Below are 27,733 nucleotides of genomic sequence, written 5' to 3' on the forward strand. Positions count from 1 at the left end.
ATGGTTTTTTATGATGCCAAGACATTTGTCAATCCCACTGCTTTTGAAATAATGGCATATCATATTCACTAGAACCGATCCGGCAAATGTTCAATTCACAAATAAAAATTTACAAGTGGTGCGTTAGCAATTTTGTCTAGTGTATAAGAAATATCTGGATTTATTTTTATTTTTTTTACTTAATTACAAAATACCATCAAAATCTTTTTGAAGACTTGATGTACAGTTGGACTGCTTCAAAAATTGAACAGTTTATTTTAGGTAATTGCCTATCACCAATAGCAAAATATTCAAAATTTGATCAGGAGACATAGTTTCTCCGACATTTTTCCGATTATCACAAAGAGCACACGGCAGGTGTGACCGTCCGGAACGGGATGCTCACTCCTCCATGACACCTGATCCCACCTCTGAATGTTCTGGAAGCCTGTGTTTGCTCTGCTCCAAAGTTGTAATGTTTAATGGACTTTGATATTGAATACAGTTCGTTATCTCGATGTTTTTCATGTTTTCATTTTTGAAAGTGGGGGGGGGGGGCAGTCAGAGAAAAAAAAATACTTGCCTGAAAAAGTCGACAAGTAAAAAAAAAAAAAAAGAAGAAGAAAGAAAGAAAAGAGAAAATTACCCAAATAGCCAAGGATTTCTGATACGCTACTCTCCTCAAAATACCGAGGAGTGTAGCGTATCAGAAACCCCTGGCTAGCGAAGATGCCCAAATACGAAAATCCTATTTCGGGGGGGGGGGGGGGGGGGGGTTTAGAGCAACTTTCCTTTCAGTACCACTTTTTTGCATAATATACTACATTTCCCCGATTTCACTTTACTGTAGTAAAAAGTAGTGCAGGTTGCCTTTCAATAAACATTTTCAATCTAGCAAAAGTAATGTTGGGAAAAAAAGGGGCAGGTCCCTGCTGTTGCTACGTGCCTGCCTATATGCCTCCCCCCTCCCTTTCAAATTGTATTTTGAAGATATCTTTTAGAATTTTTATTTATTTATCTTTTAGGCCTACTTGTCAAAGATTTTCCAGTTAATCTGTTATTTTTTTTTTATAATCCATCTCTCTCGTTTCAAAAACGATATTACGTGCCTTTAAAGAATGTAGCTTTTGAAAACACACTTCCGGAACTTGATGTCTTCACCGAAAAGACTTTAAATGTTACAAACGTTGTTGATGTTTGACGTGGTACGCTTGTTCAAATGATCCAACTTCATCTCAAGTTGCCACTATGATCGTATGCAAAATGGAAATACATTCTGGATAATCTTAAAGATGAGTGAAAATGCAAGCTACGGAACGTTACAAAATGGTATTTTTGTTAATCACTTTTCACCGCAAACTGTCAACAGGACATTGTTAGATCTTATCGTCTGTTTCAGATACAGGTTGTTTGCCCTTGACTAAAGTAATTTCTCGTCATGATGACTGTAATGTCGGAAAGTGATGACGATCTACATGCCGATGAAGGTACCACCTTTTCTTCCCAGTTCTGACCACGCCCCCTTTCTATCCACCGCAAATGCATGAATGGTGTCACTGCAATCAGCATGTCATTTTGGTTTTTTTTTTGTTCTATGATAGAAGGAAATAGTACTGTTGTCACTCTCTGAATCTACAAATAGCCTTCATTTTTTGCATTTTATCATACCGATATGAAATTGATAAGAATTAATTAAACAATAATCTTCCAACATGTGTTGACTCCTAGTGAACTTGAAATCAAACGTTAAAGACATGACAGTGTACCAACCACATCTGTCACATGTACATTTGGTTGTGTTACAACTATAACTATATTGTATTGTTAACGAGATGGCTTCCAATCGTCAACTTTCCTTATTCAAGTTTTAAATATTCCGCAATCACTTGCACATGGTAAATGTGTTTCCATTTTTTTTCTGAACATATGCTTTTAGTATGACCAATTTTTAAAACAAATTAATCAGGCTACTGGCAAATAGGTTGATATCATGGAGATTTCTACATCGTCATTCATGGTATGCATTTAATGATTTATATGATTGTTATAATGACCTTTGACATATTTCATAGGGCTGGGACGATATATCAAGATTTTGATATATCATGATATCTGTGAGGACGATACGCATATCGATACATGTGAAGAAATATCGAAATATCGCCCATAAAAACCTGACTTCTATTTTTCTTTGTTTATTTAACAATTGGGGCTTAATATGTAAAATAAATAAATTAAATATAAAGATAGATATGAAATAAATAAAAATAATCCCATCTGAGTAAAAATTTTTTTGTTTTACCACATATAAGCAACTTTTTTGAATAAATTATTCTTATTTGCAAAGAAATAATTTGTTTATTTCAATGCAAAGAAAGATTTTATAAACAATTAACGATATCGTGATACATATCGTATCGTGGCTCAAATCGTGATACATAATTATGGATGTAGAGAAAGTTGAATCGTCCCAGCCCTAATATTCTATATTGATCTGTAGTGGTTTCCAATCATCGATTATAATCGAAAATCATTTGTTTGCTGGCATAATCCAAGTGCTCGACTGCATTTTAAAATGCTGATTAATCAGTTTATTAATTTATTTTACAAGCGTAATTGTTTTTAAGCTGAATTTTCCAGCCACCACATAGCCATTAACTAATTTGTGTGTGACGTAATGGTGCAGATAAACATGAAAGTGTATTATAAGTTACATAGTCTTTTAGTGACAGGGTATGGGATGATACCTGGTTAGTAAATTTCATACCTGGCGAGGCGGAGCCGAGTCAGGTATGAAATTTACTAACCAGGTATCATCCCATACCCTGTCACTAAAAGACTATGTAACGAATTTACCCCACCGATGAAACATTTACGTTTTATCTGTGGTTTATAAATGGTTTTCTCTGCTAAATGCTTTATCGGGCTTATACTGTGCCTATTATGACGTCACGTTTGTGTTTGTGACGTAATACATCGACCGGGTATGGATTTTACTGACCGGGTATGGATTTACAACTGACCGGGTATAAGTAATCCACTGCTTCACGTGACAGACTTCAACCAATCGTAAGCCAGGATTTCACGGAAAAATCAACAGAGGTGGGGTAGTTTAAAATACCCGGATAACAAAGCATTTTCCCGGGTATGGGTGTACTCTGGGTTTTACAAAATGAGTGGAGGACCAGCTGGACCACCATAGAAAGTAGTCATTTATCCATTCTTACCTTTACTTGTTTAAATTGATAGACTTTTTAAATGTCTGATTATAATATTGATAATTAGTTACAGTAACCCAATCATTGATTATGAAATCGTTACCGATTCCCATCACTATCTGTTTGACCTTTGTTTTTATACATTAATTTGACAAGTGAATACTTTAGATCTCTCTACCTGGTCAACACATAGGATCCCAGCAGGTGTGCACGTCCAGTTGTAAGGGGATGCTTACCCCTCCTTGGCACCTGATCCCACCTTTGGAATTTCCAGGGCTCTGTATTTATGCACTGTTTATAGATTTGTATTGTTTGTGGGTTTTAAAATTGATCACTGTTTTCTTCACCTTTTACAATATCTTAAAAAAAACAAGATGTGTTTGTGAAACACTGATGCCCCTGTATGGCAGCATAGCAAAGATTATTAAAACTTTTCTTATATGCAAATTTAATTAATTGGTACCAAAAGCAGGGTATTCTCATTGGAAAACAATTGTGAAATTTGAAAGTAAGCCAATGTTGAAGTTTTTTGAATAAGTACAAAAATATCCAAGGTCAAGGTCAAAAGGTCAATATAATTGGTATGAAATGAAAGGTCTTGCCACTTAGAATACTTATGTAGAGTATGGAAGCCCTAGCCCTAACCGTTCAGAAGTTATGGCCAAGGTTAAATTTTTCTAGAAGTAGGTCAAACTCCAAGGTTAGGGTCAAAGTTCTTGTTATCAAATGAAAGGTCTTGTCACAAGAATTAAATATGTAAAGTATGAAAGCACTAGCCCTAATCCTTTAAAAGTTATGGTCAAGGTTTGCTTTTTAAAAGTAGGTCAGTCTCAAAGGTCAAGGTCAAAGGGTCAAAGTTCTTGATATCCAATGAAGGGTCTTCTCACAAGGATTACACATATGAAGTATGAAAGCCCTATCCCTTACCATTCCAAAGTTATGGCTAAGGTTAAAGTTTTTTCACAAGTACGGAGATCTACAAGGTCAAGGTCAAACTGTCAAGGTTGTTGGTATCCAATGAAAGGTCTTTCAACAAAGATTACATATGTGAAGTATAAATGTCCTGGTATTTACAGTTCAAAAGATATGGACAAAGTAAAAGTTTAAAATTTTCATGTAAAAGTGGGTCAAACACCAAGGTCAAGGTCAAAAGGTCAAATTTGGTGGTACCCAAAGAAAGGTCTTGTCACAAGGAATACACATGTGAAATGTGAAAGTCATAGCTCCACTAAATCAAAAGTTATGGGCAAGGTTAAAGTTTTTGTGGACAAACAGAGAGACTGAGAGACAGACAGAGATAGAGACAGACAGACAGATGGACACGACAAAAACTATATGCCCCGGAAACTTTGTTTATGGGGGCATAAAAAAATAATAATATGCCAATCCTGTTTTAGAATGCACCCTGTCAGGGTAATAAATTGATAAGATTTTGAGAAATCTATATAGTGCCAATGTTTTTTCTCCTCCCTGCACTTTTTTTGATAAATAGTAAATTAATACTCAGGAAAAGGTTTTTTGATTAGTTGCTCATGGGAGGTTGATTTCCCACCCCTCCTTCCATAGTTCTGCCTGCTTAGAGCACAGACTGCTTTAGATACACTGTATTTACTTTACAGTCAAGTGTTTTATTTAGCTTTTTAAGCATGTTAAGTAAAATTCAACATGCACAAAGATACAATGTATATTTAAAAACCCCAAAACATCTATTGTTTATTTTGCAAGTTTAATGACACGGTAGGAACTTTGATTTGCTTCTTTTATGTCTCTATTTTTTAGTGAAACTTGTAAAACTTATTTTGATGTGGAAGTTCAGTTTGTAGATTTCAAGACATTATCATTCAAGCACCTTACCATTTGATATTAAACTTTTCTTGTGATCAGGGTTTTTGTTAAGTTTTCCTTTACAGAAATAAGTTTTTGATCATCTCAAAAACAAAATATTTGAATTCAGCATGATGTACATGTGATTATCTTATGAATATATTTTATTTTTATCAATATGATGAATTTATATGTATTTGTATTTAATATATAATTTCACATATACATGCTACAAACCTGTTCCTTGAGAGGGTAAGTTCATCTTATCAGCAAGTCACAGCGGGAGTTCCACAGGGATCTATTCTAGGTCCTCTTCTGTTTTTATTTAACATTAATGATCTTCCCTTATGTATTACAAAATCCAAATTAGACTTATTTGCAGATGATGCCACTTTACATGCATCAAGTAAAGATTCTCAAACTATTGTACATACATTATCAACGGATATAGCTTTTATAGAAAAATGGTGTTCTCAAAATCAAATGGTTCTAAATGCTACAAAAACTAAATGCATGTTAGTTGGTACGCATCAAAAGAGATCAAATTTTTCTGAGCATGAAATTAATCTGTTTGTATCTAACAGAAAACTTGATTTTGTATCAAATGAAAAAATTCTTGGAGTTTATTTAGATAATTCTTTACAATACAATGTACACATTGACCATGTTTGTAAAACACTGTCACGTAAAATTTCTGCCCTCCGTAGAATTAAAAAGTTTCTCCCTATTCAAACACGCAAGCTGTTTTACAATGCATATATTATGCCTTCAATTGATTATTGTTTAACTGTTTGGGGTAATACATCTCACTCAAATCTTGACAGAGTATATAAACTTCAAAAACGTGCTGCAAGATGTATTTTAGATGCTCCTCCTGATGCACCCTCACAACCTCTCTTTGAGAAACTAGATTGGCTCACAGTGTATGAGCAACTTATTGTAAATAAATATGTTTTGTTATATAAATCATTGTTCAACTCTCACCCTACTTATCTAAATAGTATGTTTGACTTCCAGTGTAATAATCGATACAATCTCCGATCTGAATCTAATTTAGACCTCTGTGTACCATCTCATAAATGTAAACTCTTTGAGAACTCCTTTCAATACTCTGGTGCTATCTTATGGAATAATTTACCTGTACAAATAAGAATGTCTCAAACACTCAATGCTTTCAAGCATCAAGTCAAAAAATTTGTAAAACAATGTAGAAATAGCTTATGATTATTTATTGATTTTGTATATTTATATATATGTATGTATGTATGTTGATATTTTGTCTATAGAAGGCCCCGGGGAAGAATAGTGCGTGCACTAATCGGGTTACCTTCTTTAAATAAAGAATTATTATTATTATTATTATTATTATCTTAAATTGAAATTCAGTGAATAAAATTCTTGGATATAATCAGCATGATCAGTAAAGTGTAGTTTCTGCATTCTCTTTATAGAGAAACAGTAAATGGATTCTGGCTCCCTTGAGAAATATTGACAGTTATTAACTTTAAATACAATTATTGACTGTGATTTTGGGCAGCCCCAGTTTAAATCTGTATACGATACATGTACTACACTGTGTAGTCATGTCAACAGGTGGGAAGAACCCGGATCCTGTTATCCATCATTGATCACTCACTGATCAGGGTGATAAATATACAGGTATCAAGAAGATTTCATGCTTGAATGGCTTAATAAACAGACACCCATAATCATAGTATATGCCTTAATTGATGGCATTTGTGTATGCTGCAGGTTAAATTATCATCTTTAAATTTCATGAGAGCCATCAGAAACGTACATGTATATTGACTTCTTTTAGGTCACAAGTGGAGAGATCTGAGAATATTATATTACTCTTCAATATCTTAGGAAATACATTGAACAAAACTTCTGAGTAGTTACTTTATTATTTCATTCAATAAACAAATTTGTGTTGAATTTGAGTTTTAAACAACAATTTCATGACCAATATCAGGTATATTCTCAAGAATTTCATGGGTATTTTGTCGTTATATCAAGATTGAAAAAAAAATGTCAATGACAAAGGAAATCATTATTGAAAACTATAACGTTAGATTCTTAGGTTTTTTTTAGCTCACCTCTACGAAGTCGAGATGAGCTTATGCTATATCCCTGGCGTTGGCGTCGGCGTTAGCGTCGGCATCCCAGGTTAAAGTTTTAGGAGCAAATCCATTCCCAAGTAACTATAAGGCCTACCTGAACCAAACTTGCATGGATGATGCATCTAGGGATGTACACTACCAGACTTGCTTCGGATGCTGGATCTGACCTACATTTTCCAGATGAGCGACCAGGTTAAATTTTTTGGAGCAGGTCCATTCCCAAGACAAGATGAGTGACCCGGTTAAAGTTTTTGGAGCAGGTCCATTCCCAAGTAAGTATTAGCCCTTCCTGGACCAAACTTGTATGGATGATGCATCTAGGGATGTACACTACCAGACTTGCTTCGGATGCTGGATCTGACCTACATTTCCTTGATGAGTGACCAGGTTCAAGTTTTTGGAGCAGGTCCATTCCCAAGTAACTATAAGCCCTACTTGGACCAAACTTGCATGGATGATGCATCTAGGGATGGAACACTACCAGACTTGCTTCAGATGCTGGATCTGACCTAGATTTTTCAGATGAGTGACCAGGTTAAAGTTTTGAGCAGGTCCATTCACAAGACAAGATGAGTGACCAGATTCAAGTTTTTGGAGCAGGTCCATTCCCAAGTAACTATAAGCCCTACTTGGACCAAACTTGGATGGATGGTTCATCTAGGGATGGACACTACCAGACTTTGGATGCTGGATCTGACCTACATTTTCCAGATGAGTGACCAGGTTAAAGTTTTTGGAGCAGGTCCATTCCCAAGGAACTATAAGCCCTACTTGGACCAAACTTGTATGGATGATGCATCTAGGGATGTACACTACCAGACTTGCTTTGGATGCTGGATCTGACCTACATTTTCCAGATGAATGACCAGGTTAAATTCTTTGGAGCAGGTCCATTCCCAAGACAAGATGAGTGACCAGGTTAAAGTTAATGGAGCAGGTCCATTCCCAAGTAACTATAAGCCCTACCCAGATCAAACTTGTATGGATGGTGCATCTAGGGATGTACACTACCAGACTTGCTTCGGATGCTGGATCTGACCTACATTTCCTTGATGAGTGACCAAGTTAAAGTTTTTGGAGCAGGTCCATTCCCAAGTAACTATAAGCCCTACTTGGACCAAACTTGCATGGATGATGCATCTAGGGATGGACACTACCAGACTTGCTTTGGATGCTGGATCTGACCTACATTTTCCAGATGAGTGACCAGGTTCAAGTTTTTGGAGCAGGTCCATTCCCAAGTAACTATAAGCCCTACTTGGACCAAACTTGCATGGATGATGCATCTAGGGATGGACACTACCAGACTTGCTTTGGATGCTGGATCTGACCTACATTTTCATTCCCAAGTAACTATAAGACCTATCTGAACCAAACTTGTATGGATGATGCATCTAGGGATGGACACTTAACAGACTTGCTTTGAATGCTGAATCTGACCTATATTTTCCAAACAAGAGACCAGGTTATAGTTTTGGGAACAGATTAATCCTGATGAACTTGAAGTCCTTGATATCTGCAGTATTAACAAAGTTATGAATATTTGTTTACACTATACATGTTTTTCACGCTACATGCGTAGAAATGTGTATATGCCCTGTAAGGGGTTAAACACAACTTGCAAGAATATTGTTGTTGGGATAAATACTAGATATTAAGAAAATATGATGTGAGATTTGCATTACTTACATTGATAAGATTCGTCGAGGTGAGCTTCGTAATCTTTGATTACCTATGTTTTAAGTAGAAAGACTAGACATGATGAAATGCAACTTGATGTTTTGTCGGGTATAATTTGTAAAATTCAGATAATGCAGCAAAGCACAATTTCCTTTGAACTCACAATAAAGAATTACAAATTTTATTACATGTTGTAAAATGATAAGGCAGCTGTTGTGATATGTATACATAGCTTTTATGTTTCAATTAGAAATGCACCACTAGAATAAAGTATATAACGCTATATTTATTTATCATAATATTCTGGCACCATATTGAAGACCAATAAACATATGATATAGGTTATGTCTTGACTCCTTACATACGTGATGTATATAGGTGAAGTATTTTAGAAGTACATGTATAAATTAAAATGGTGACTGGTAAGTAGAAACTGATTTTTTATGATTGATGGTCCAACTTAATCTCTGTAAATGAGACAGGGTAAAAGGTACCAGTGTATATATTCTTGTCTTAGAAATTTTTCCATCAACTGAATAAATAACACAATAAATATTAATCATAGTTTTTATAATACATTTTGTTTTGTTGCAGATTCCTCTTTGATAAAGGGAGATAAATCAGGAGGGGGACATGGAGATGGGAAACTGAGTGGGAAAGCATGGGGGCGTGTCAAGGTAAGACAGAATAACAGGAAGATAAAGGGAGATAAATCAGGAGGGGGACATGGAGACGGGAAACTGAGTGGGAAAGCATGGGGGCGTGTCAAGGTAAGACAGGAAGATAAAAAGGGAGATAAATCAGGAGGCGGGACATGGAGACGGGAAATTGAGTGGGAAAGCATGGGGGCGTGTCAAGGTAAGGCTTGATAACAGGAAGATAAAGGGAGATAAATCAGGAAGGCGACATGGAGACAGGAAACTGAGTGGGAAGGCATGGGGGCGTGTCAAGATAAGGCAGGATAAAAGGAAGATAAAGGGAGATAAATCAGGATGGGGACATGGAAACAGGAAACTGAGTGGGAAAGCATGGGGGCGTGTCAAGGTAAGACAGAATAACAGGAAGATAAAGGGAGATAAATCAGGAGGGGGGCATGGAAACTGGAAACTGATTGGGAAAGCATGGAGGCGTGTCAAGGTAAGACAGGAAGATAAAGGGAGATAAATCAGGAGGGGGACATGGAGACGGGAAACTGAGTGGGAAAGCATGGGGGCGTGTCAAGGTAAGGTGGGATAACAGGAAGATAAAGGGAGATAAATCGGAGGGGGAAATGGAAATGGGAAACTGAGTGGGAAAGCATGGGGGCGTGTCAAGGTAAGGCGGGATTAAAGGAAAATAAAGGGAGATAAATCAGAATGGGGACATGGAGATGGGAAACTGAGTGGGAAAGCATGAGGTTGTGTCAAGGTAAGGCGGGATAAAAGGACTATAGAATCTTAACAGAGTTTAGGAGTACAGTACAAAACAAATTGAAATGGAAATATGCAAATTTAGTTAACTTTTTAATTGTCAAGAAAGCTTGTTATTATAAATAAATAAAGGGAATCTTAGAAACAAAAAAAATATGATGTAGAGTACGATTTTTTTTTTAAATGCAGAATATAATGACTCGCTCCCAGAAATATCCCAACAGTGTGTTCTTCATCCTGGGAAATGAATTTTGTGAGAGGTTTTCTTATTATGGCATGAGAGGTAAGACAAACTCAATATTAATTGTAGGTCCATGTAAGGAAGCAGTTAAACTCAATCATTTATGGGTTTTGTTCCCAAGTCTCCTGTTATAAGCAAAGTCAACATTTATCAGCTTCTGGTCTCTATTTTTAATCAGTTAATTCAATTTGAAAGAGATTTTCACTATAAAATCCCTGCAGTTTTTACTCCTTGTAATTGCTGTATTTCTGGAGATTGTATGATTTGTCTGTTTCTTTAGCTGTTTTGATCCTGTACCTCACTAACTGGCTGGGATTCAGTGAAGATGTGGGGACCTCCATCTTCCATTCTTTTGTCATGCTATGTTACTTCTCTCCACTTTTTGGTGCTATCTTGGCCGACGGATACATTGGAAGATACAAGTAATCATAAATATATCAAAATGTGTATTGTATATAAGTAGAATTTTTAGTGAGCATTTAATTTTGGCATTATAAGCCAAGCTGCTGAGATCGCTAAAGTTGAATATTGCTAAAATTTAATTGTGTTTTATTTGTATTAGCTTCTTTAGAGGGCATTTTAGAATAGCTAAACTTACTTCAGTCTCATAAAAAATGAAACTTATGTAACAGTTTTTAAGAAGAAATCGCTTAATTTGCATCTCGCTAAAATTTCCACTTATATTACAGTATACATGTACTAATGTTTAAAATTATCCATAAGATCCATAAGGGTACATGTACACAGAATTTATGTTACATTGTATACAATGTACATATAAAACTTGTGTGAATGATATGTGTTGTTTAATGCTTATAACTTATTTGATGATTAAATGAAGCTGCTTTGATTTCAGGACTATACTGATTGTGTCTCTGGTGTACGCCACTGGTAACCTTGTCATGGCCCTCACCGCTCTCCCTCCTCCTGAATGGTACGTGTAGTCCAATGAATTATTACACCTCTATTTGAGTACAAAATACCTGTAATATTACACCTGTCTTTACCAGGTATGGTCCAGCTATTGGTCTGATTCTCATTGGTCTTGGTACAGGTGGAATTAAACCAAATGTTTCATCATTCGGAGCTGATCAGTTTAGGGCAGACCAGGTAATATAGAAACATGTAGCAATGTGTGCAAATGGTCTGATGATGTAGCTAAGACACTTAAAATTTTGTGAGGGAAAGGATTAAATGTGTGTGCAAGAAATAGTTTCCACTTTTGAAATACGAGACGAATATTTTTTTTTTTGATGAAATTTGAACAATATTGATATGGATACACTTTTTATACCCCCCGCAAACGAAGTTTAGGGGGGGTATATTGGAATCACCATGTCCGTCTGTCCGTCTGTCTGTCTGTCTGTAGACGAGATTTTGTCCGGACCATTACTCAGAAACTATTGGAAGGATTTGTCTGAAAATTTGTACAAATATTATTCACCATATGAAGTTGTGCACCTGATATTTTCATCTTGATTCGATTATTATTTTGAATTTTACAGGTGTTTTTTCATTTTTATTTTGTGGTTTTGTCCAGACCGTTTCTCAGAAACTATTGCAAGGATTAATCTGAAAATTTGTACACTTATTATTCACCATATGAAGGTTTTCAACTCTTTTTGTTCATTTTTTTGCATTTTACAGGTTTTGTTTTTTATTTTAATTGACTTGTTCATTTTGGGCTCATGTATAAGGTTTGAGACATAGAATCTAGAATATCTGTACAAAAATACTACAGCTTAAAACTACTCATATAAACTTTAAAAAAAGAAACATCATCAAGTGTTAAAAATAGTTTTTACATTGCACAGAAGATAATGTAATTTTATTTATCTCTTGGGAATAATGACTGGACATGCATCCAATTAAAGATAAATTAATGAGTTTGGTGTGGGAAGTTGAACATTAAGGCATCTTATTATCAACCATGTATAATATCCTGGGAATCAGGCACAAGAATTAAAGATCTCTCTTCTCTTATTCTCTTAATTGTAATTTATTGTCTGTCAAAGCACTTCATTACTGGATGACCAGCTCTTTATTTTCAATTGAATTTGATATAAAGTTATCAAGATTAATTTGATTTTGTATAATATGATTTTTTTTCAACAATCAGTTTGCAGAGTGACATAACACATAATTGCAATATATTTTTTTAATGCAGAAATAAAAAAATTAAATAAAAAAAATAATGTTACAATGGAATTACAATGTATTAGTATTGATGTTTCATTTGGTTGCACCTTTGTTTCATTCATTAAGAAACATGATGAGCAATTATATTTCACTGCAAATTTTTGTAAGTAAATTGCGAACACCTTTAGATCCATAAAGTATTTTTGAATTGGCACCTTCTCTGAAAAACCCAGCGGGGGGTATTTGTCCCTATTGGACAGTTCTAGTTTCTTTAGCTCACATGAGCTGAAAACTGAAGTGAACTTTTTGATCAAAATCCAATGTTGTTGTTGGTCATTAACTTTTCATACTTTTCTACTTCTTCTCAAGCAACATAGGGGCATTTTCAACAAACCTGCCATAAAGCAACCTTGGGTAAAGCAGCCTTAAGTGTGTTTGTTTGAAGGGCCACACATTATTTTAAGGGGAGATAGTTAAGAATTGGTGAAAATGAAAATGGTATCTTATAACAATCCTCTCAAGAACTGATGTGCTAGAAATATTGAAACTTATAATGTAAAAGCTTTTTTGCATAGATTAATGTACAGTAGATGTAGGTTTGTTCAAATCCTAACTCCCTTTAAGAACAGTAAATAAATGGTATAGTGACTCAGATGAGCATTGTGGCTGATGGGCCTTTTGTTTTTATTTATTATAGGAAAAAGAGAGATACACTTTCTTTTCTGCTTTCTACTTTTCAATAAACCTGGGAAGTATGCTGTCCATTGTCTTGACTCCAATATTGAGAGGTTTGTTATTAAAAGTTTTCAGGATCAAAATTTATTATAACACGTAATATTAAATGTAAAGTCAGTAATTGTGGTCATCTGCTATAACCCCCCTTTGCTCCAGATATTGATTTCACTACTGTCACTTTAAGTTTTAGTTGGATTTCTATGTAACCACTTGTATTTTAATTTCTTTCCACAGCTGATGTTAAGTGCTTTGGCAATGAATGTTATCCTTTAGCCTTTGGAATTCCAGCAGCTTTAATGATTTTAGCCACAAGTAAGTACTGAGCAATCTGTGCAAGGAAAATCAAAGTAAAAACTTAATACACATTTCAAAGTGGAATTGATTGAAAATTATTCATAAACATGTAGAAATCATGTTTTTAAATCACTACATTATATATTTAGTCATTTTTATCGCTGGAAGCAGTTTATACAAGAAGGTTCCGCCATCAGGAAATCTGATAGGACGAGTTTTTAAATGTATAGGGGTAAGTTTGGTTGTATTATTTGTAAGAGAATCTGTCAAATTTTGAAAGTCATTTAATCATAAGATAAGTCTAAGTGTCTTTAATTTCTACTCACACGGCTCTCGTTTAAATTTCTTTTGTTTCATCATTTGATCGAAAGTTTTCATAAATACTTAAAAATTCATTTTTAAAACAAGCGAAGATTTTTTTTCCTTTCCAATTTAAATTAAATCAAATAAATTGATGTTTGAACTCTGTAAAGGTTATCAGCAGTGTTTGTTAAATAGAATGCAGATAAGAAACTTACTTTACAATTATACACCTCTCTTCTTCAGTATGGATTGTGTGGGAAAATAAGGAATTGTGGTGGCCCTAATAAAAAGGAACACTGGCTGTACTATGCAGACAGCAAGTTTGAGGTGTGTATCTGTTAAGTTTATTTGTTAGAAGTGTTTATAAACCAGTTCTTTAATATTTATAAGACATTTTATTCAGGAATTTCTGGTATTTGTAATTAAATTCTTTTTCTCGTCACATTGTGAAAAAATAGTTATCCGTAGTTTGTCGTTCACAAAACTCATTAATTAGAGTTTTTCGATGTGATTTCCTGACTTAACTTAGGGTTGGTCACTGAACATATTCTCAAGTAAAATATCAGTTACATTTAACTTAGGCTTTAGCTTTTTCTTACCGATCATGCTGCATTTATAAACGCATTTGAGGAACTGTTTTTAAAAAGGATGTTCCTTGCATATGAACAAAAGTTCATTATAATTTATCCATGTATCAATTTTAATCAAGCACCTCTAAGTGGAAGTAAAGTACACGTATGTTGTGTTTTACAGTAAAACATGGTTACAATGAATTCACTTTAAAGGAACTTTTTATGAGTCCTGTGGAAGACTCTCTACAATGTTTCTGAATATACAGATGTAAAGAATTTTGTTGATAAGGAAGCAAAATTCAATGTCCAAGTGACCTTTTTAAAATGAAATTTTACTGTATCTACAGCAAAGTTTATCCAAGGGGTACAGATTTCACTGAAGGTCTTTTTTTTAGTTTATTCTTGTGAATAATTATTTTTTTTCAGTGTGAGTTTATCAGAGAGGTACAAATTTTACTGAAGGTGCTATTTATGTTTATTCCGGCTCCACTTTTCTGGGCGCTGTCTGATCAACAGGGATCTCGCTGGACACTTCAAGCTGAAAAACTCAATGGAGACTTAGTATGGAATGTTTTCTTTTACAGAAGATCAGTTTTAAAATTCATAAACAGATAATTCTTAAAATATCTTGTTTAAATTCAGAATATCTTAGGTATTGTTTTCCCTTGGCTAAAGGGCCCAATACAAGAGAAGTAAACACATATATATTTGTTTTATTTGTTTTTAACTCTCCCTTCTCCATCAGGGTGTCTTTGGGACCCTGAAGCCTGATCAGATGTCAGCTCTAAATCCATTCCTGATATTACTCCTCATTCCAATCTTTGAAAAATTGGTTTATCCATGTTGTGAAAAGTGCCACTTTCTTACAAGGTACCTGTTTAAAATAATCTATTTTGTACCAGTTCTTTCATTATTTAATGAAAGAAAATGTTTTTGTGAAGTGCAATTAATTCCAAATATGTGCATCTTTCAATTTAACATCAGCTAAATGTTTTTTTTCCAGACCACTACAAAGAATGTCGGCAGGCATGGTGCTAACTGTGATATCCTTCATTATGGCAGGACTTCTTCAAATCAAAATAGAGGTCAGTTGTACTCACTTGGTAAACCCAAATGTACATGTATACAAATACAAAAACTAGATATTAAGTATATTGTTTATACAGTAAAACTCGGTTATAGCGAAGTCACTGGGTCCTATAAAATTACTTTGCTTTATCCATAATTCGTTATATCCGTATAAGGAAAATGTTAAATTCACATAGCTGGGGATCCAAGATATCTTCGCTATATCCGTGAATTCGCTATATCTGTGTTCGTACTAAACGAGTTTTACTGTAAACCAAAGAGCAAAGTGTAATGTAGTTTTCAGGTGCAACATTTATTTTATCATAATCAGGAATGCTGGTATAAGGTATAAAAATGAAGTACTGTGTTTTTGGATGGATTGATTATTTACATTTAATGTGCATTGCAAGATTAATTCACTTCTATGAGTTGTCACTGCCTTTGAGGGGTTTCAAATTAAGACGTACTCACTCGGGCCTTCCAGCAGTGAGGGATCTTTATCATGTCAGTGCCTGCATTGGGCCTTAGAATTTAATAAATCATTCAAAACACCAGCAACTTTCACTTCAAAGTCCTAAGCTGCCAAAGGAACAATTGCTATATCAATTTTTTATCACCTTAGATTTGTTGTGACGTGAGTCTGAAATCCACTACCATCTGGTCATGGAGCAAGTGCTCTATTGACTGACATTAAATGTACATGTATTTGATGTACTTAGTATAGTACATTTATAGTATTGTTATTTGAATATATATTAAGCAATACAAGGTCTAACAACAACGCCTGGACAAAGAGAAAATTCAGAGCTACACATTGATCTAAACAAATTTTTTTTCAGTTTTGGACTTTTGGACATACAAAGCATTGCTTTTTTAAGCTACGTTCTTGTGAGAATAACCATCAAAGTTGAACAAAAATGTAGTATATTTAACATTCTTCTTCAAGTCAATGATGTTCAGGCTTCGGTGGTAATGTACCTTAAATACGACATCAAGCGATGTCAGAGTCTAGACACACCAAATGCCAAGTACAGTATGGTGAGCACTATCTAAAACTGATTAAGCATCTGTGCTTGCCCTAATGTTTGCTCCGAGGTTTTATCCTGCTCAAAGACACTGGCAGTTACCAGCTATGTATGTTTACCTCTTATTTATTACATTGTAGGCAAGTTTAGAATCTCCATTAAAAAGTACAGAGTCTGGGGTGTCCTTCTACAATGCCCTACACTGTGATATTAATGTCAAGATGGGAGAACTCAGCTATAAAATACCACCCTACCAGGTGAGAATTTACTGTAAATGTAAAGATGGGAGACATCAGCTATAAAATACCACCCTACCAGGTGAGAATTTACTGTAAATGTAAAGATGGGAGAACTCAGCTATAAAATACCTCCCTACCAAGTGAGAATTTACTGTAAATGTAAAGATGGGAGGGGCACTCAGCTATAAAATACCTCCCTACCAGGTGAGAAGTTACTGTAAATGTAAAGATGATAGTGGAACTCAGCTGTAAAATACCTCCCTACCAAGTGAGAATTTACTGTAAATGTAAAGATGGGAGGGGCACTCAGATATAAAATACCTCCCTACCAAGTGAGAATTTACTGTAAATGTAAAGATGGGAGGGGCACTCAGCTATAAAATACCTGCCTACCAGGTGAGAAGTTACTGTAAATGTAAAGATGGGAGGGGCACTCAGATATAAAATACCTGCCTACCAGGTGAGAATTTACTGTAAATGTAAAGATGGGAGGGGCACTCAGATATAAAATACCTCCCTACCAAGTGAGAATTTATTGTAAATGTAAAGATGGGAGTGGAACTCAGCTATAAAATACCTACAAGGTGAGAAGTTACTGTTAATGTAAAGATGGGAGGGGCACTTAGCTATAAAATACCTCCCTACCAGGTGAGAAGTTACTGTAAATGTAAAGATGGGAGTGGAACTCAGCTTGAAATACCTCCCTACCAAGTGAGAAGTTACTGTAAATGTAAAGATGGGAGGGGCACTCAGCTCTAAAATACCTGCCTTCCAGGTGAGAAGTTACTGGCAGTGTGGCTTATGAAAGTGCTTAAAATAGAAAATTTGTTCAATATTCTATTCCATTTAAAAAAGATCACATATATGTGATTTAAACCTGTTGAACAGTTTTAAAGGATAACTGATGTATAATTTTTTATTAAACATTGCAGAAGAGTGATTACAAGGTGATAACTGCTGGTAAATATAAAGTAGACGTGAAATCGTGTCTTCCTTCCCTGTCTCGTGAAGTGTCTCTGGAATCCCTACATAACATTAGGATATTTGTTTGGTCTAAAGACAGCAATACAACTGATTTTAAGATTGTGAGTCTGAATCTTACCATATTAGATGTGTAGCTTAACTTGTTATCGTTCAATTTTTGAATGAGTCAAATATTCCAATTCATTTCTTTTTTTATTTAATTTTTTCCATTGAACAAAACATATTACAATAAAGTGAGTCACTAGGGATTGCATCCATGAAACTTCTTCCTTAATCTTTAATTGCTCTATCTAGTTAATATACTTAATTATGAATTTGTTTGTAATTTTTGCATTTAACAAAAATATTTTTTGAAATATACTTACATGTATGTGGATTTCATTCTCATTAATGCAAACTTTTTTAGGTGGAAGATTTGCATTCACATCCATCAGAAGGGAACTCAAAGCTAAGGTATACTGTTTCTTGAGTGTTTTTGCAATGCATTCAGATGGGAATATCTCATTAATTTCTGAATGCCACCTATGGCAGATGAGGGATCTTATCATGTCAGTATGTACTCTAGCATCTTTATCTTTAGGACTACCACTAGTAGTCAGTCTGTGAATCTAGAATGGAACAAATCCTTCTTTATAATAAATGTGACACTGCATACTATGTCTGTGTGGTGGTAGTAAGAAAACATATCCTCATAATTATACTGCCAATTATCTGTAATAAGATGTATGTTGTGTTCTTCCCTACATTTGTTGTAATTGTTATATTTTATCACATTTGTTGTAATTGTTATATTTTATCACTAGGAAAAAAAACTTAGTAAAATAAATACCTGGAGGGACTGTATGTAGTCCTGTTTAGGAAGGAGACACAGAGAGAGATTGGTAAAGCGTAATATTCTCTTTGTATAGTGTATTCAATGATGCTTGGCCTGGTGCTCAGATAGTTGTTGTCCTCTCAAGCCATCAGGGAAATATTTCCAATCAGTCCGGTGTTCTGTATCCTTCTTCAGAGCAGGAAAGTCTTCCATTCCATACAGTGGCACCTGGAAAGTAAGTTCTCAGACATTCTTAAGGTATTTCACATAAAAGATATGGTACAATGTAACTTGAAAAACTTTAAAAGTAATGGGGACTTTCTATTCATTTTGACATCTTGAGATTGAAGATACACTGTATAGATGTTTGAGACTATGTTTAAACAAGCTACATATACCATTACAGTGTAAAAAACAAGAGACGACTGTTTATTTTGCTTCATCATTTAAAATCATTTTATTATAATAAATGTAAAACTGTAAGATTAAAAATGATTGTCAGTGTACAGATTGTATGACAAAGTGGAGTTTTGGGCACCAGACAAAGTTTACATGTTTGGTTGTTGTCAAGATCTGATTCTTGATATATCTTTAGGTACAACATATACTGGCAGAGCTCTGCTGATGGGAATTGGACCAAGTTGAACACTTCCATCACAATAGGACAAGGGGCTGTGTATAATTTATTGATCGCCAGAAATAAAACAAAGGTAGAGAGTTTTGTTATTCTGATGGATTTCAAGATACATAATAGGATGTACATGTATATAAGTTAGTGAAGAAAGATCTCTTGCTCAATTGAACTGCATTAAATTTCCTTTCATAGTTTATCTAGCATACACACAAAACCTTACTTTTTATCATAATTTAAAGTAGGAATTCTTTACATTAATTTTTAAGACATGCAGGTCTCTATTTTGTGGATGGACTTCAATTCATTGAGACATTTGATATACTGTAAATCACTTTTTATTCGCGAGAACTTTATTTTCGCGTAATTACACAAGGCAGTGTAGTAAATTTAATTCTCGCATATAATAGTATTCCTTAAGAATATATAGAGCAATAACAACAATTCGTGAAAATTTTGTCTCGCTAATCAAGAGTCAATGACTATCTCGCAAAAATAAGGTGTCGCAAAAATTTAGTGATCTGCAGTAGTGTATGTATAATGTACACATTGACACAGATGAACAGTGTTTCTATATTATAAATAGTACCTAAGTTTGTGATTAATTTGAGTATTAGTTTGATCTTTTCATTCCTCTGTGATTTGGTAGACTATATCAAGTACCTTGAGGAAAGTAGAGGTAAATAGTGCCTCTATGCCATGGATGGTGCCTCAGTATTTCAGTAAATTGATCTTTGTATTCCTATATGTAGGTTGTGACCCATCTTTTGACCAACCAGTGTTGAGGTGAACAGTGTCTCTATACTTTGGATGATACCTCAGTATTTCATTAGATTGATTTTTTTTTGTGTTACTGTATATAGATTGTGACCCATCACGTGACCAGTGTTGAGGTGAACAATGTTTCTAAACTATGGATGGTACCTCAGTATTTTATTAGGTCACCTGAGTAACTCAGGTGACCTATTGCTATCCGTTTTCGTCCGTCGTCGTGCGTTGTGCGACGTGCGTCGTCCGTCATGTGTTAACATTTGAACATTTTCAGCTTCTTCTCTGAAACCACTAAACCAATTTCAACTAAATTTGGTATACAGCATCTATGGGTAAAGGGGAACAAAAATTGTGAATTTTATGGTCCCCGCCCCCTGGGGCCTGAGGGGTGGGGCCAAAACCACCAAAATTATTGCAATCTTTAAAATTCTTCTCCTTTACTCCTGGACATCAAGCAGGCAAACTATTTGCATGAATGTAATGAGCATTGAGTCCTCTACCAAAATTGTGAAATTCATGGCCTTAGGGTCAGGGGTTCTGGTGTTAGGGCGGGGCTATATAGATTATATAGTGAAAATGCATATTCTTTGAAAATCTTCTTCTCTGCTTCTGGGCATTGAATAAACTAACTAAGCACACAGTTATGATGAGCAAGAGTGCCTCCTCCAAAATTATGAATTTTATGGCCCAGGGTCAGGGGTTCTGGTGTTAGGGCGGGGCTCTATTGATCATATAGTGAAAATGCATTAATTCTTTGAAAATCTTCTTCTCTGCTTCTGAGTATTAAATAAACTAATTGAGTATATAGTTATAATAAGAAAGAGTGCCTCTTTCAAAATTTTAAATTTTATGGCCCCAGGGTCAGGGGTTCTGGTGTTAGGGCAGGGCTCTATTGATCATATAGTGAAAATGCATTAATTCTTTGAAAATCTTCTTCTTTGCTCCTGGGTATTAGATAAACTTACTAAGTACATAGTTATGATGAGCAAGAGTGCCTCTTCCAAAATTGTGTATCTTATGGCCCCAGGGTTAAGGGTTCTGGTGTTAGGACGGGGCTCTATTGATCATATAGTGAAAATGCATTTATTCTTTGAAAATCTTCTTCTCTGCTTCTGGGTAGGGCTGGATCAGTATATCGGTAAACGTTATATATCGATATTTTTTAGCAATACGATAACCGATACACAGATGCTTGCGTATTGCTCGATTATTTCAACGTTTAATTAAAAGAAAGAAAAACGTCAAAGTGACTAATATTACGAATGACTTATGTAAAATCGTTTAAACGCATGTAAACATGTCAAAAGTGTAGGGTCGCTACGTAAAAGTTAGCAGCAAAAAGGCAAAATGTAATTATATTTGTCAACAAGAACTCGCAAGTTCTGGTGGAACAACGAGCCTATATATTATTACCGATCTCAGACGGCATCGCAACATTGACCTGTTTGCTACTGTGAAACTTGGAGGCAATTCCGGTAGGTAAAATGGCGCGTCGAAAAAAAGTCATGGAATGTAAGCTGATAATAAGATATCAATCAGAATTTTTAAGTCATAGTTTATTTTAACTCAAAGCAATTTGGTAAAATATTTTATCTGCAAATTCTTCCACGAATACGACATCAAATGAAGTATCAACACAGTCAAACAGGTCAGTGTTGTGATGTCGTCTGTGGCTTCAGAACGAGTATTTAGCACCAGTGGCAACAAGGACTTGTCTGAAACCTGACTAAGCGGATCGATGCCTTGATTTTTCTGAAGAAAAATATGGGCAAATAACATTAATCTGTCATACACTTGTCCATTCAAAGAGAATGAAAAAAAAAAACCAAGGATTTAAAATGTTTTATTATTGTAAATTTATGCTTTAATCAAAAAATACTATCACCTCTTTAAAACAACATGCAAAAAATAGTATATTCTCATTTGTCTGTATCGGCAATATGTATCGCATATCGCACCTCTGTATTGCAATATGTATCGTATCGAAAAATTTCTTTCAATACCCAGCCCTACTTCTGGGTATTAAATAAACTAACTAAGTATATAGTTATGATGAGCAAGAGTGCCTCCTCCAAAATTGTGAATTTTATGGCCCCAGGGTCAGGGTTACTGGTATTAGGTGGGGCTCTATTGATTATCTAGTGAAAATGCATTAATTCTTTGAAAATCTTTTCCTTTGCTCCTGGGTTTCATGCCAATGATCCAAGTATATATATTTATGATGAAGAAAGGTGCATCTAGCAAAATGGTTATTTTTATGCCCCCTGGGTTCGGGGGGGGGGGGGGGGGGGACTGCTTTTTGCTTCGAAATCTGCTCTTTAGTATTAATCAACCATTTTATGATAAAATTTGCAAAATTTTGAAGTATGTGGCCCTAGGGTCAGTGGTTCCTTTGGGGTGAGGTGCACAACTCAGGTTATAAAGTGGAAGTGCATTTTCTCTTTGTTACTCTGATCTACCTCTGGGTATTAAGTAAATAGAGTAAGCATGCTAAGTTTACAGTTATGATAAGCAATGGTGCCTCTTTCAAAATTGTGAATTTCATGGCCTCTGGTTTAAAACACAAACCAATTTTAATTGTTTGAAAGTTGTTACACGATACTCAGGTGACCTATAAGGCCCGTGGGCCTCTTGTTGTTATATCTATTTGTAGATTGTGACCTGTCTCTTGACCAGTGTTGAAGTGAACAGTGTCTCTATTCTGTGGATGGTACCTCAGTATTTCAATATTATAACTATTTGTAGGTTGTGACCCGTCTCTTGAGCAGTGTTGAGGTGAACAGTGTCTCTATACTGTGGATGGTACCTCAGTATTTCATTAGATTGTTTTTTGTGTTACTATATATAGATTGTGTCCCATCGCTTGACCAGTGTTGAGGTGAACAATATTTCTAAACTATGGATGGTACCTCAGTATTTCATTATTACATCTATTTGTAGGTTGTTACCCGTCTTTTGACCAATGTTGAGGTGAACAGTGTCTCTATCCTGTGGATGGTACCTTAGTATTTCAATATTATATCTATTTGTAGGTTGTGACCCGTCTCTTGAGCAGTGTTGAGGTGAACAGTGTCTCTATTCTGTGGATGGTACCTCAGTATTTCATTAGTTTGATTTCTGTATTCCTATTTTAGATTGTGACCCATCTGTTGACCAGTGTTGAGGTGAACAGTGTCCCTACACTATGGATGGTACCTCAGTATTTTATTATATCTATTTGTAGGTTGTGACCCGTCTCTTGAGCAGTGTTGAGGTGAACAGTGTCTCTATACTGTGGATGGTACCTCAGTATTTCATTAGATTGTTTTTTGTGTTACTATATATAGATTGTGTCCCATCGCTTGACCAGTGTTGAGGTGAACAATATTTCTAAACTATGGATGGTACCTCAGTATTTCATTATTACATCTATTTGTAGGTTGTTACCCGTCTTTTGACCAATGTTGAGGTGAACAGTGTCTCTATCCTGTGGATGGTACCTCAGTATTTCAATATTATATCTATTTGTAGGTTGTGACCCGTCTCTTGACCAGTGTTGAGATGAACAGTGTCTCTATCTTATGGATGGTACCTCAGTATTTTATTATTATATCTATTTAAAGGTTGTGACCCGTCTCGTGACCAGTATTGAGGTGAACAGTGTCTCTATTCTGTGGATGGTACCTCAATATTTCAATATTATATCTATTTGTAGGTTGTGACCCGTCTCTTGACCAGTGTTGAGGTGAACAGTGTCTCTATACTATCTGGATGGTACCTCAGTATTTCATTATTATATCTATTTAAAGGTTGTGACCCGTCTCGTGACCAGTATTGAGGTGAACAGTGTCTCTATTCTGTGGATGGTACCTCAATATTTCAATATTATATCTATTTGTAGGTTGTTACCTGTCTCTTGACCAGTGTTGAGGTGAACAGTGTCTCTATCCTGTGGATGGTACCTCAGTATTTTGTAGTGACTGTTGGAGAGGTCCTCTTTTCCATCACAGGCCTTGCTTTTGCATACTCTCAGGTCAGCATCCCACAGCATACTGGTAAAATTAAAAATCTTTTTGGGAGTATTTTCAAAACTTTAACAGTATTTTTGAACAAATTTTTTAATTTTACAAATTAAATTTATTATACATGCATTTCCTCACCCAAATTTCATATTGGAGAAGCAGAGAAAAGTAATTATTTGAATATTTCAGGCTCCTATCACAATGAAGTCAGTGGTTCAGGCAGCATGGTTGATGACTACAGCAGTGGGAAGTTTGGTGGTTGTTATTGTAGCTCAGGTTCAATACTTTACATCACAAGTAAGACTCTCTATTGATACTCACTCTCATAAGACATTGTTATAAAAATGAAATAAGACAGTGTATTTTTATCACCTTTGAGGGGATATAGTAAGAGACTTGTGTGTGTGTTTGTACTTGCATGAATTTGGAGTGATATTATTTGCATCAGGATAGATGTCAAATGTTATCTTGATTTCTAGATATGCTATTTTTGAGGGGATGCTCTGCCTTGTGCCCTTATTTTAACTTACTTTACTTACAAGTGCTATAACAGCAGCATTGATCAAAATGTCAAAGTTTTAAAGTTTTTGAATTTAATGTAATCCAATTTAATTAAAATCCTTACCCATTCTCAACTTGCATAAAAGATGCATATCACTAGTCATGCATCAGGTGATGTGTTTTACCTGCAATGCATATTTCTTGATGATTGACACAGATAAAGAATTAGAGACGATCTAATTTTTCCTGACGTATGTTGCATTGTTAGAGTGGTAGTTATTGGACTTGAGATAGATAGTGCATATGATCTATATTTTCTAGATGATATACTAGATTTATAACGGTGGATTTTTAAGTAATTATGTAAATCCTCAGATCAGTGTAATTTAGGCATTTTGCTTCACTATATCAGCTGTGATGTTCATGTACTATATCAGCTGTGATGTTTATTTACAGGTAGCTGAGTTTATGTTCTTTGCTGCTCTGATGGCCCTGGCCACCATTATGTTTATGGTCATGTCCTGTTTTTACACGTACTACAATACCAGTGGTCAGGGGAATGGCCTGGGGGATAAAGAAGAATTAATCATCGAGGAGGAAAACGAAGACATTCCACTGAAGGATTCTAATCATCCTAAAAATAAGTGAGCCTTCACAGGGCTCGACATTAACTTTTTTCCCTACTTGTCCATTCGGACAAGTGACCAAGATATTTACTTGTCCGAACTTCAACTTCACTTGTCCGAAAATTTTTCAATGAATGTCTTGTTATGTCAACTTGAAAACAATTAAAAAATTAAATGTGCTTGTTATTGATAAATAATACAAACACATATAAAACTAAATTTTATCTAGACTTCCTGTCCTGACAATAGCATAAATGTTCGCAAGTGAATCTGTAATATCAATCAAATATATTCTAAACTCGCAAACGTCGTGAGATCCACGCCATGCAATAGTATGGCTTCAATTAGTGAACATCGATCCCGATCAAGTGTGAACTTACATAGCGTTTGATATCGGGATCGAAATTCAGGTTTATGTACTGCTTCCGTTTATATTCGATAAACTTTACAATAGTTGGGTTTTTGTTTTATTATTATTATTTGAAGACTTCTTTACATAGAAAAATCACTTGTCCAATCGGACAAGTGCCCAGCAATATTCACTTGTCCGAAATTTTTTTCATTGGTACCGGACAAGCGGACAAGCGTTAATGTCGAGCCCTGCTTCAGATTCTACACTAGTAATATCTGATCTACTCAACTGTCCATTGATGTTATTGCTAAACGTAAAAGTGAATGTGTTTATATATGTTAGTCCTCAACTTATTATAGTGGAGAATATATATACATGTATGTTATATAAATGTGACATTGTCCTCCATGTTTTCTTTTCTGTTTATATTGTTATACAAATATTTTTTTTAAATAGAATTTTCAATAAGGATTTACATTTCTATGTTCATGTATCTGATAGTAGAAAAATCAAATTACATTTGCACATAGGAGGCTTCACTGGCACATATCATAGTTTCACAATGGTGCAATAAACAATACACAAATATGCCAAAAAAATATTTGCATATTTTTTAAACTTTTTATTTTTAAAGTTTTATAATAAAGGTTAAAATGAGTTAACATTTATCTGTGTAGGTAAAATTCTTAGAATGTTATTTTCTTTTTAATTATATAGCTTGCAACAGAATGTTTGCAGAATAACTTTTTCTAAAGGAATTTTGTTTTTTTTAAAAATTTATTTACATGTATTTAATTTTTTTGGTTTTCTATGTTGAGCAAATACTTGCTCTGTATATAAATCATGAGAACATTTTTTGGCAGTTTTCTTTAAAGTTTTCTTGAAATAACATAATTTTGTCATTGTGTATTTCAATGTTGAAAAGTTTATGACAGTGTAGTTAATTTTTTCACAATGAAATAGAAAACAGGAACATGTATTTACTGCTTTTGAGATTGTAATAAAGTATATACAGTGGAGCCTCATTTATCTGGACGCTTTGGTTCCCAGTCAATTTGTCCAGATATGTGAAGCGTCTGGATACCTGAATCACCAGTTAAACAAGACAAAATAAGATTTAAAAATTCCGTTCTTATGAAAAATCGTCCGGATACTGAAGCATCCGGATATCTGGAGTCCAGATATCTGAAGGTCCACTGTAATTATATTATATAATAGAATTACTTCAAAATTTCTCAACCTTGCTGAAAAGTTATCAACCTTGTGCTTGAACTTACAAGACAAGTGACTGTAATGTTATATACTATTCAAATGGAAACTATTACGAATGTTTAACACCATTTCTTTTTTACTCGTTTAGAAAACATTTTGTCTTGAATTATTTTAAGACATTGATTTGCTCAATTGATAACCAAGAGATTTAGTTTGGAAAAAAAAGTAGGATGGTCACCAAATAGGATAGAATCTCAGATGAAAGTATGTAATTTTATATTTATTCTGGGGTTTGCAATGTATATAAAGTATGATCAGAGATACCTCATTGTATGACATCATAGATACATGTACAATGTATGTTATTGATTGGTTTTATATACATTCTCAGTATATCTGTTAATTTAATGAAGTACATGTTTTTTTCAAATGTTAATTGTTCAAGCAAAAAATCTTTTCCAGTTGATCCTCTAGAAATTTCCTGAACTGTCAATAAAAATTATAGTTTGAAAATATCAAAGACGTTGTCAGATTTTGTTTTGAATTTAAGACCATTGAATCAATTCAGTACATTTGATGTTCAAAATAATTATAATCAGGATGCTGAAATTCACTTAGACTTGTGTTAAATGTTAGGTGATTATCTTTTGAGATTAATAACTTATTTTTGTTAAAATATTTTTTTTCTCCTTGTTACTGTTCTTTACAGATGATTTATGAAATAAAAAATCATTGAAGTATAATAGACTTATTCATTGATTTATTGATTCGTTAGTCACTGATATAGAATCTTTGGATAAATTGGGAAAAATAGAGATGAATTTATAGATTTGTTTTAAGTCATTGATTAATTGTTGGACAACTAATATTTAAATCACCTAGCAGGGAAACTTTTTGCTCTAGAGTAAAGCGGTATTCATTTTTTATACAACCTTTCCAACAATAAATTTATGTCCAGACCTTTAAAAAATAGAAATGGCAATTATATAGCA

At 34.5% G+C, this 27,733-nt stretch overlaps 1 protein-coding gene across 4 annotated transcripts; it reads left to right on the plus strand.

Moving 5' to 3' along the window:
- Window positions 1–1,149: 1,149 nt before the first annotated feature.
- On the plus strand, window positions 1,150–26,224 carry LOC134231790 (solute carrier family 15 member 1-like). Of its 4 annotated transcripts, XM_062713756.1 has the most exons (23): window positions 1,150–1,308; window positions 9,419–9,501; window positions 10,423–10,516; window positions 10,755–10,896; window positions 11,331–11,408; window positions 11,485–11,584; window positions 13,311–13,401; window positions 13,583–13,660; window positions 13,792–13,874; window positions 14,189–14,272; window positions 14,944–15,078; window positions 15,263–15,387; window positions 15,521–15,602; window positions 16,751–16,867; window positions 17,782–17,934; window positions 18,240–18,286; window positions 18,742–18,882; window positions 19,243–19,357; window positions 23,744–23,773; window positions 23,960–24,061; window positions 24,240–24,347; window positions 25,008–25,195; window positions 25,776–26,224. In XM_062713756.1, exons 1-23 carry the CDS (start codon window positions 1,236–1,238, stop codon window positions 26,101–26,103), a joined length of 2,577 nt encoding a protein of 858 aa, XP_062569740.1. In that variant the 5' UTR covers window positions 1,150–1,235; the 3' UTR covers window positions 26,104–26,224. The 4 variants fall into 4 exon arrangements, with proteins under 4 accessions (XP_062569740.1, XP_062569739.1, XP_062569742.1 ...); XM_062713755.1 differs by lacking the exon at window positions 23,744–23,773 and having other exon boundaries at window positions 23,930–24,061; XM_062713758.1 differs by lacking the exons at window positions 23,744–23,773; window positions 25,776–26,224 and having other exon boundaries at window positions 23,930–24,061; window positions 25,008–25,200.
- The last annotated feature ends 1,509 nt before the right edge of the window (window positions 26,225–27,733 follow it).

This window comes from Saccostrea cucullata, unplaced genomic scaffold (assembly GCF_032062105.1).
Source record: "Saccostrea cucullata isolate Sc308-1 unplaced genomic scaffold, CSIRO_AGI_Scuc_v1 ctg5915, whole genome shotgun sequence".
Lineage (NCBI taxonomy): Eukaryota > Metazoa > Mollusca > Bivalvia > Ostreida > Ostreidae > Saccostrea > Saccostrea cuccullata.

What these genes read in the sequence shown, in the direction of transcription:
- LOC134231790 (XM_062713756.1), top strand. Translation starts at nt 1,236, where the DNA reads ATGCAAAATGGAAATACATTCTGGATAATCTTAAAGATGAGTGAAAAT. An exon ending in GAGTTTTTAAATGTATAGGG is followed by an intron (nt 13,875 to 14,188) that starts GTAAGTTTGGTT and finishes TCTCTTCTTCAG; the next exon opens with TATGGATTGTGTGGGAAAAT. An exon ending in TCGCCAGAAATAAAACAAAG is followed by an intron (nt 19,358 to 23,743) that starts GTAGAGAGTTTT and finishes ATCTATTTGTAG; the next exon opens with GTTGTGACCCGTCTCTTGAC.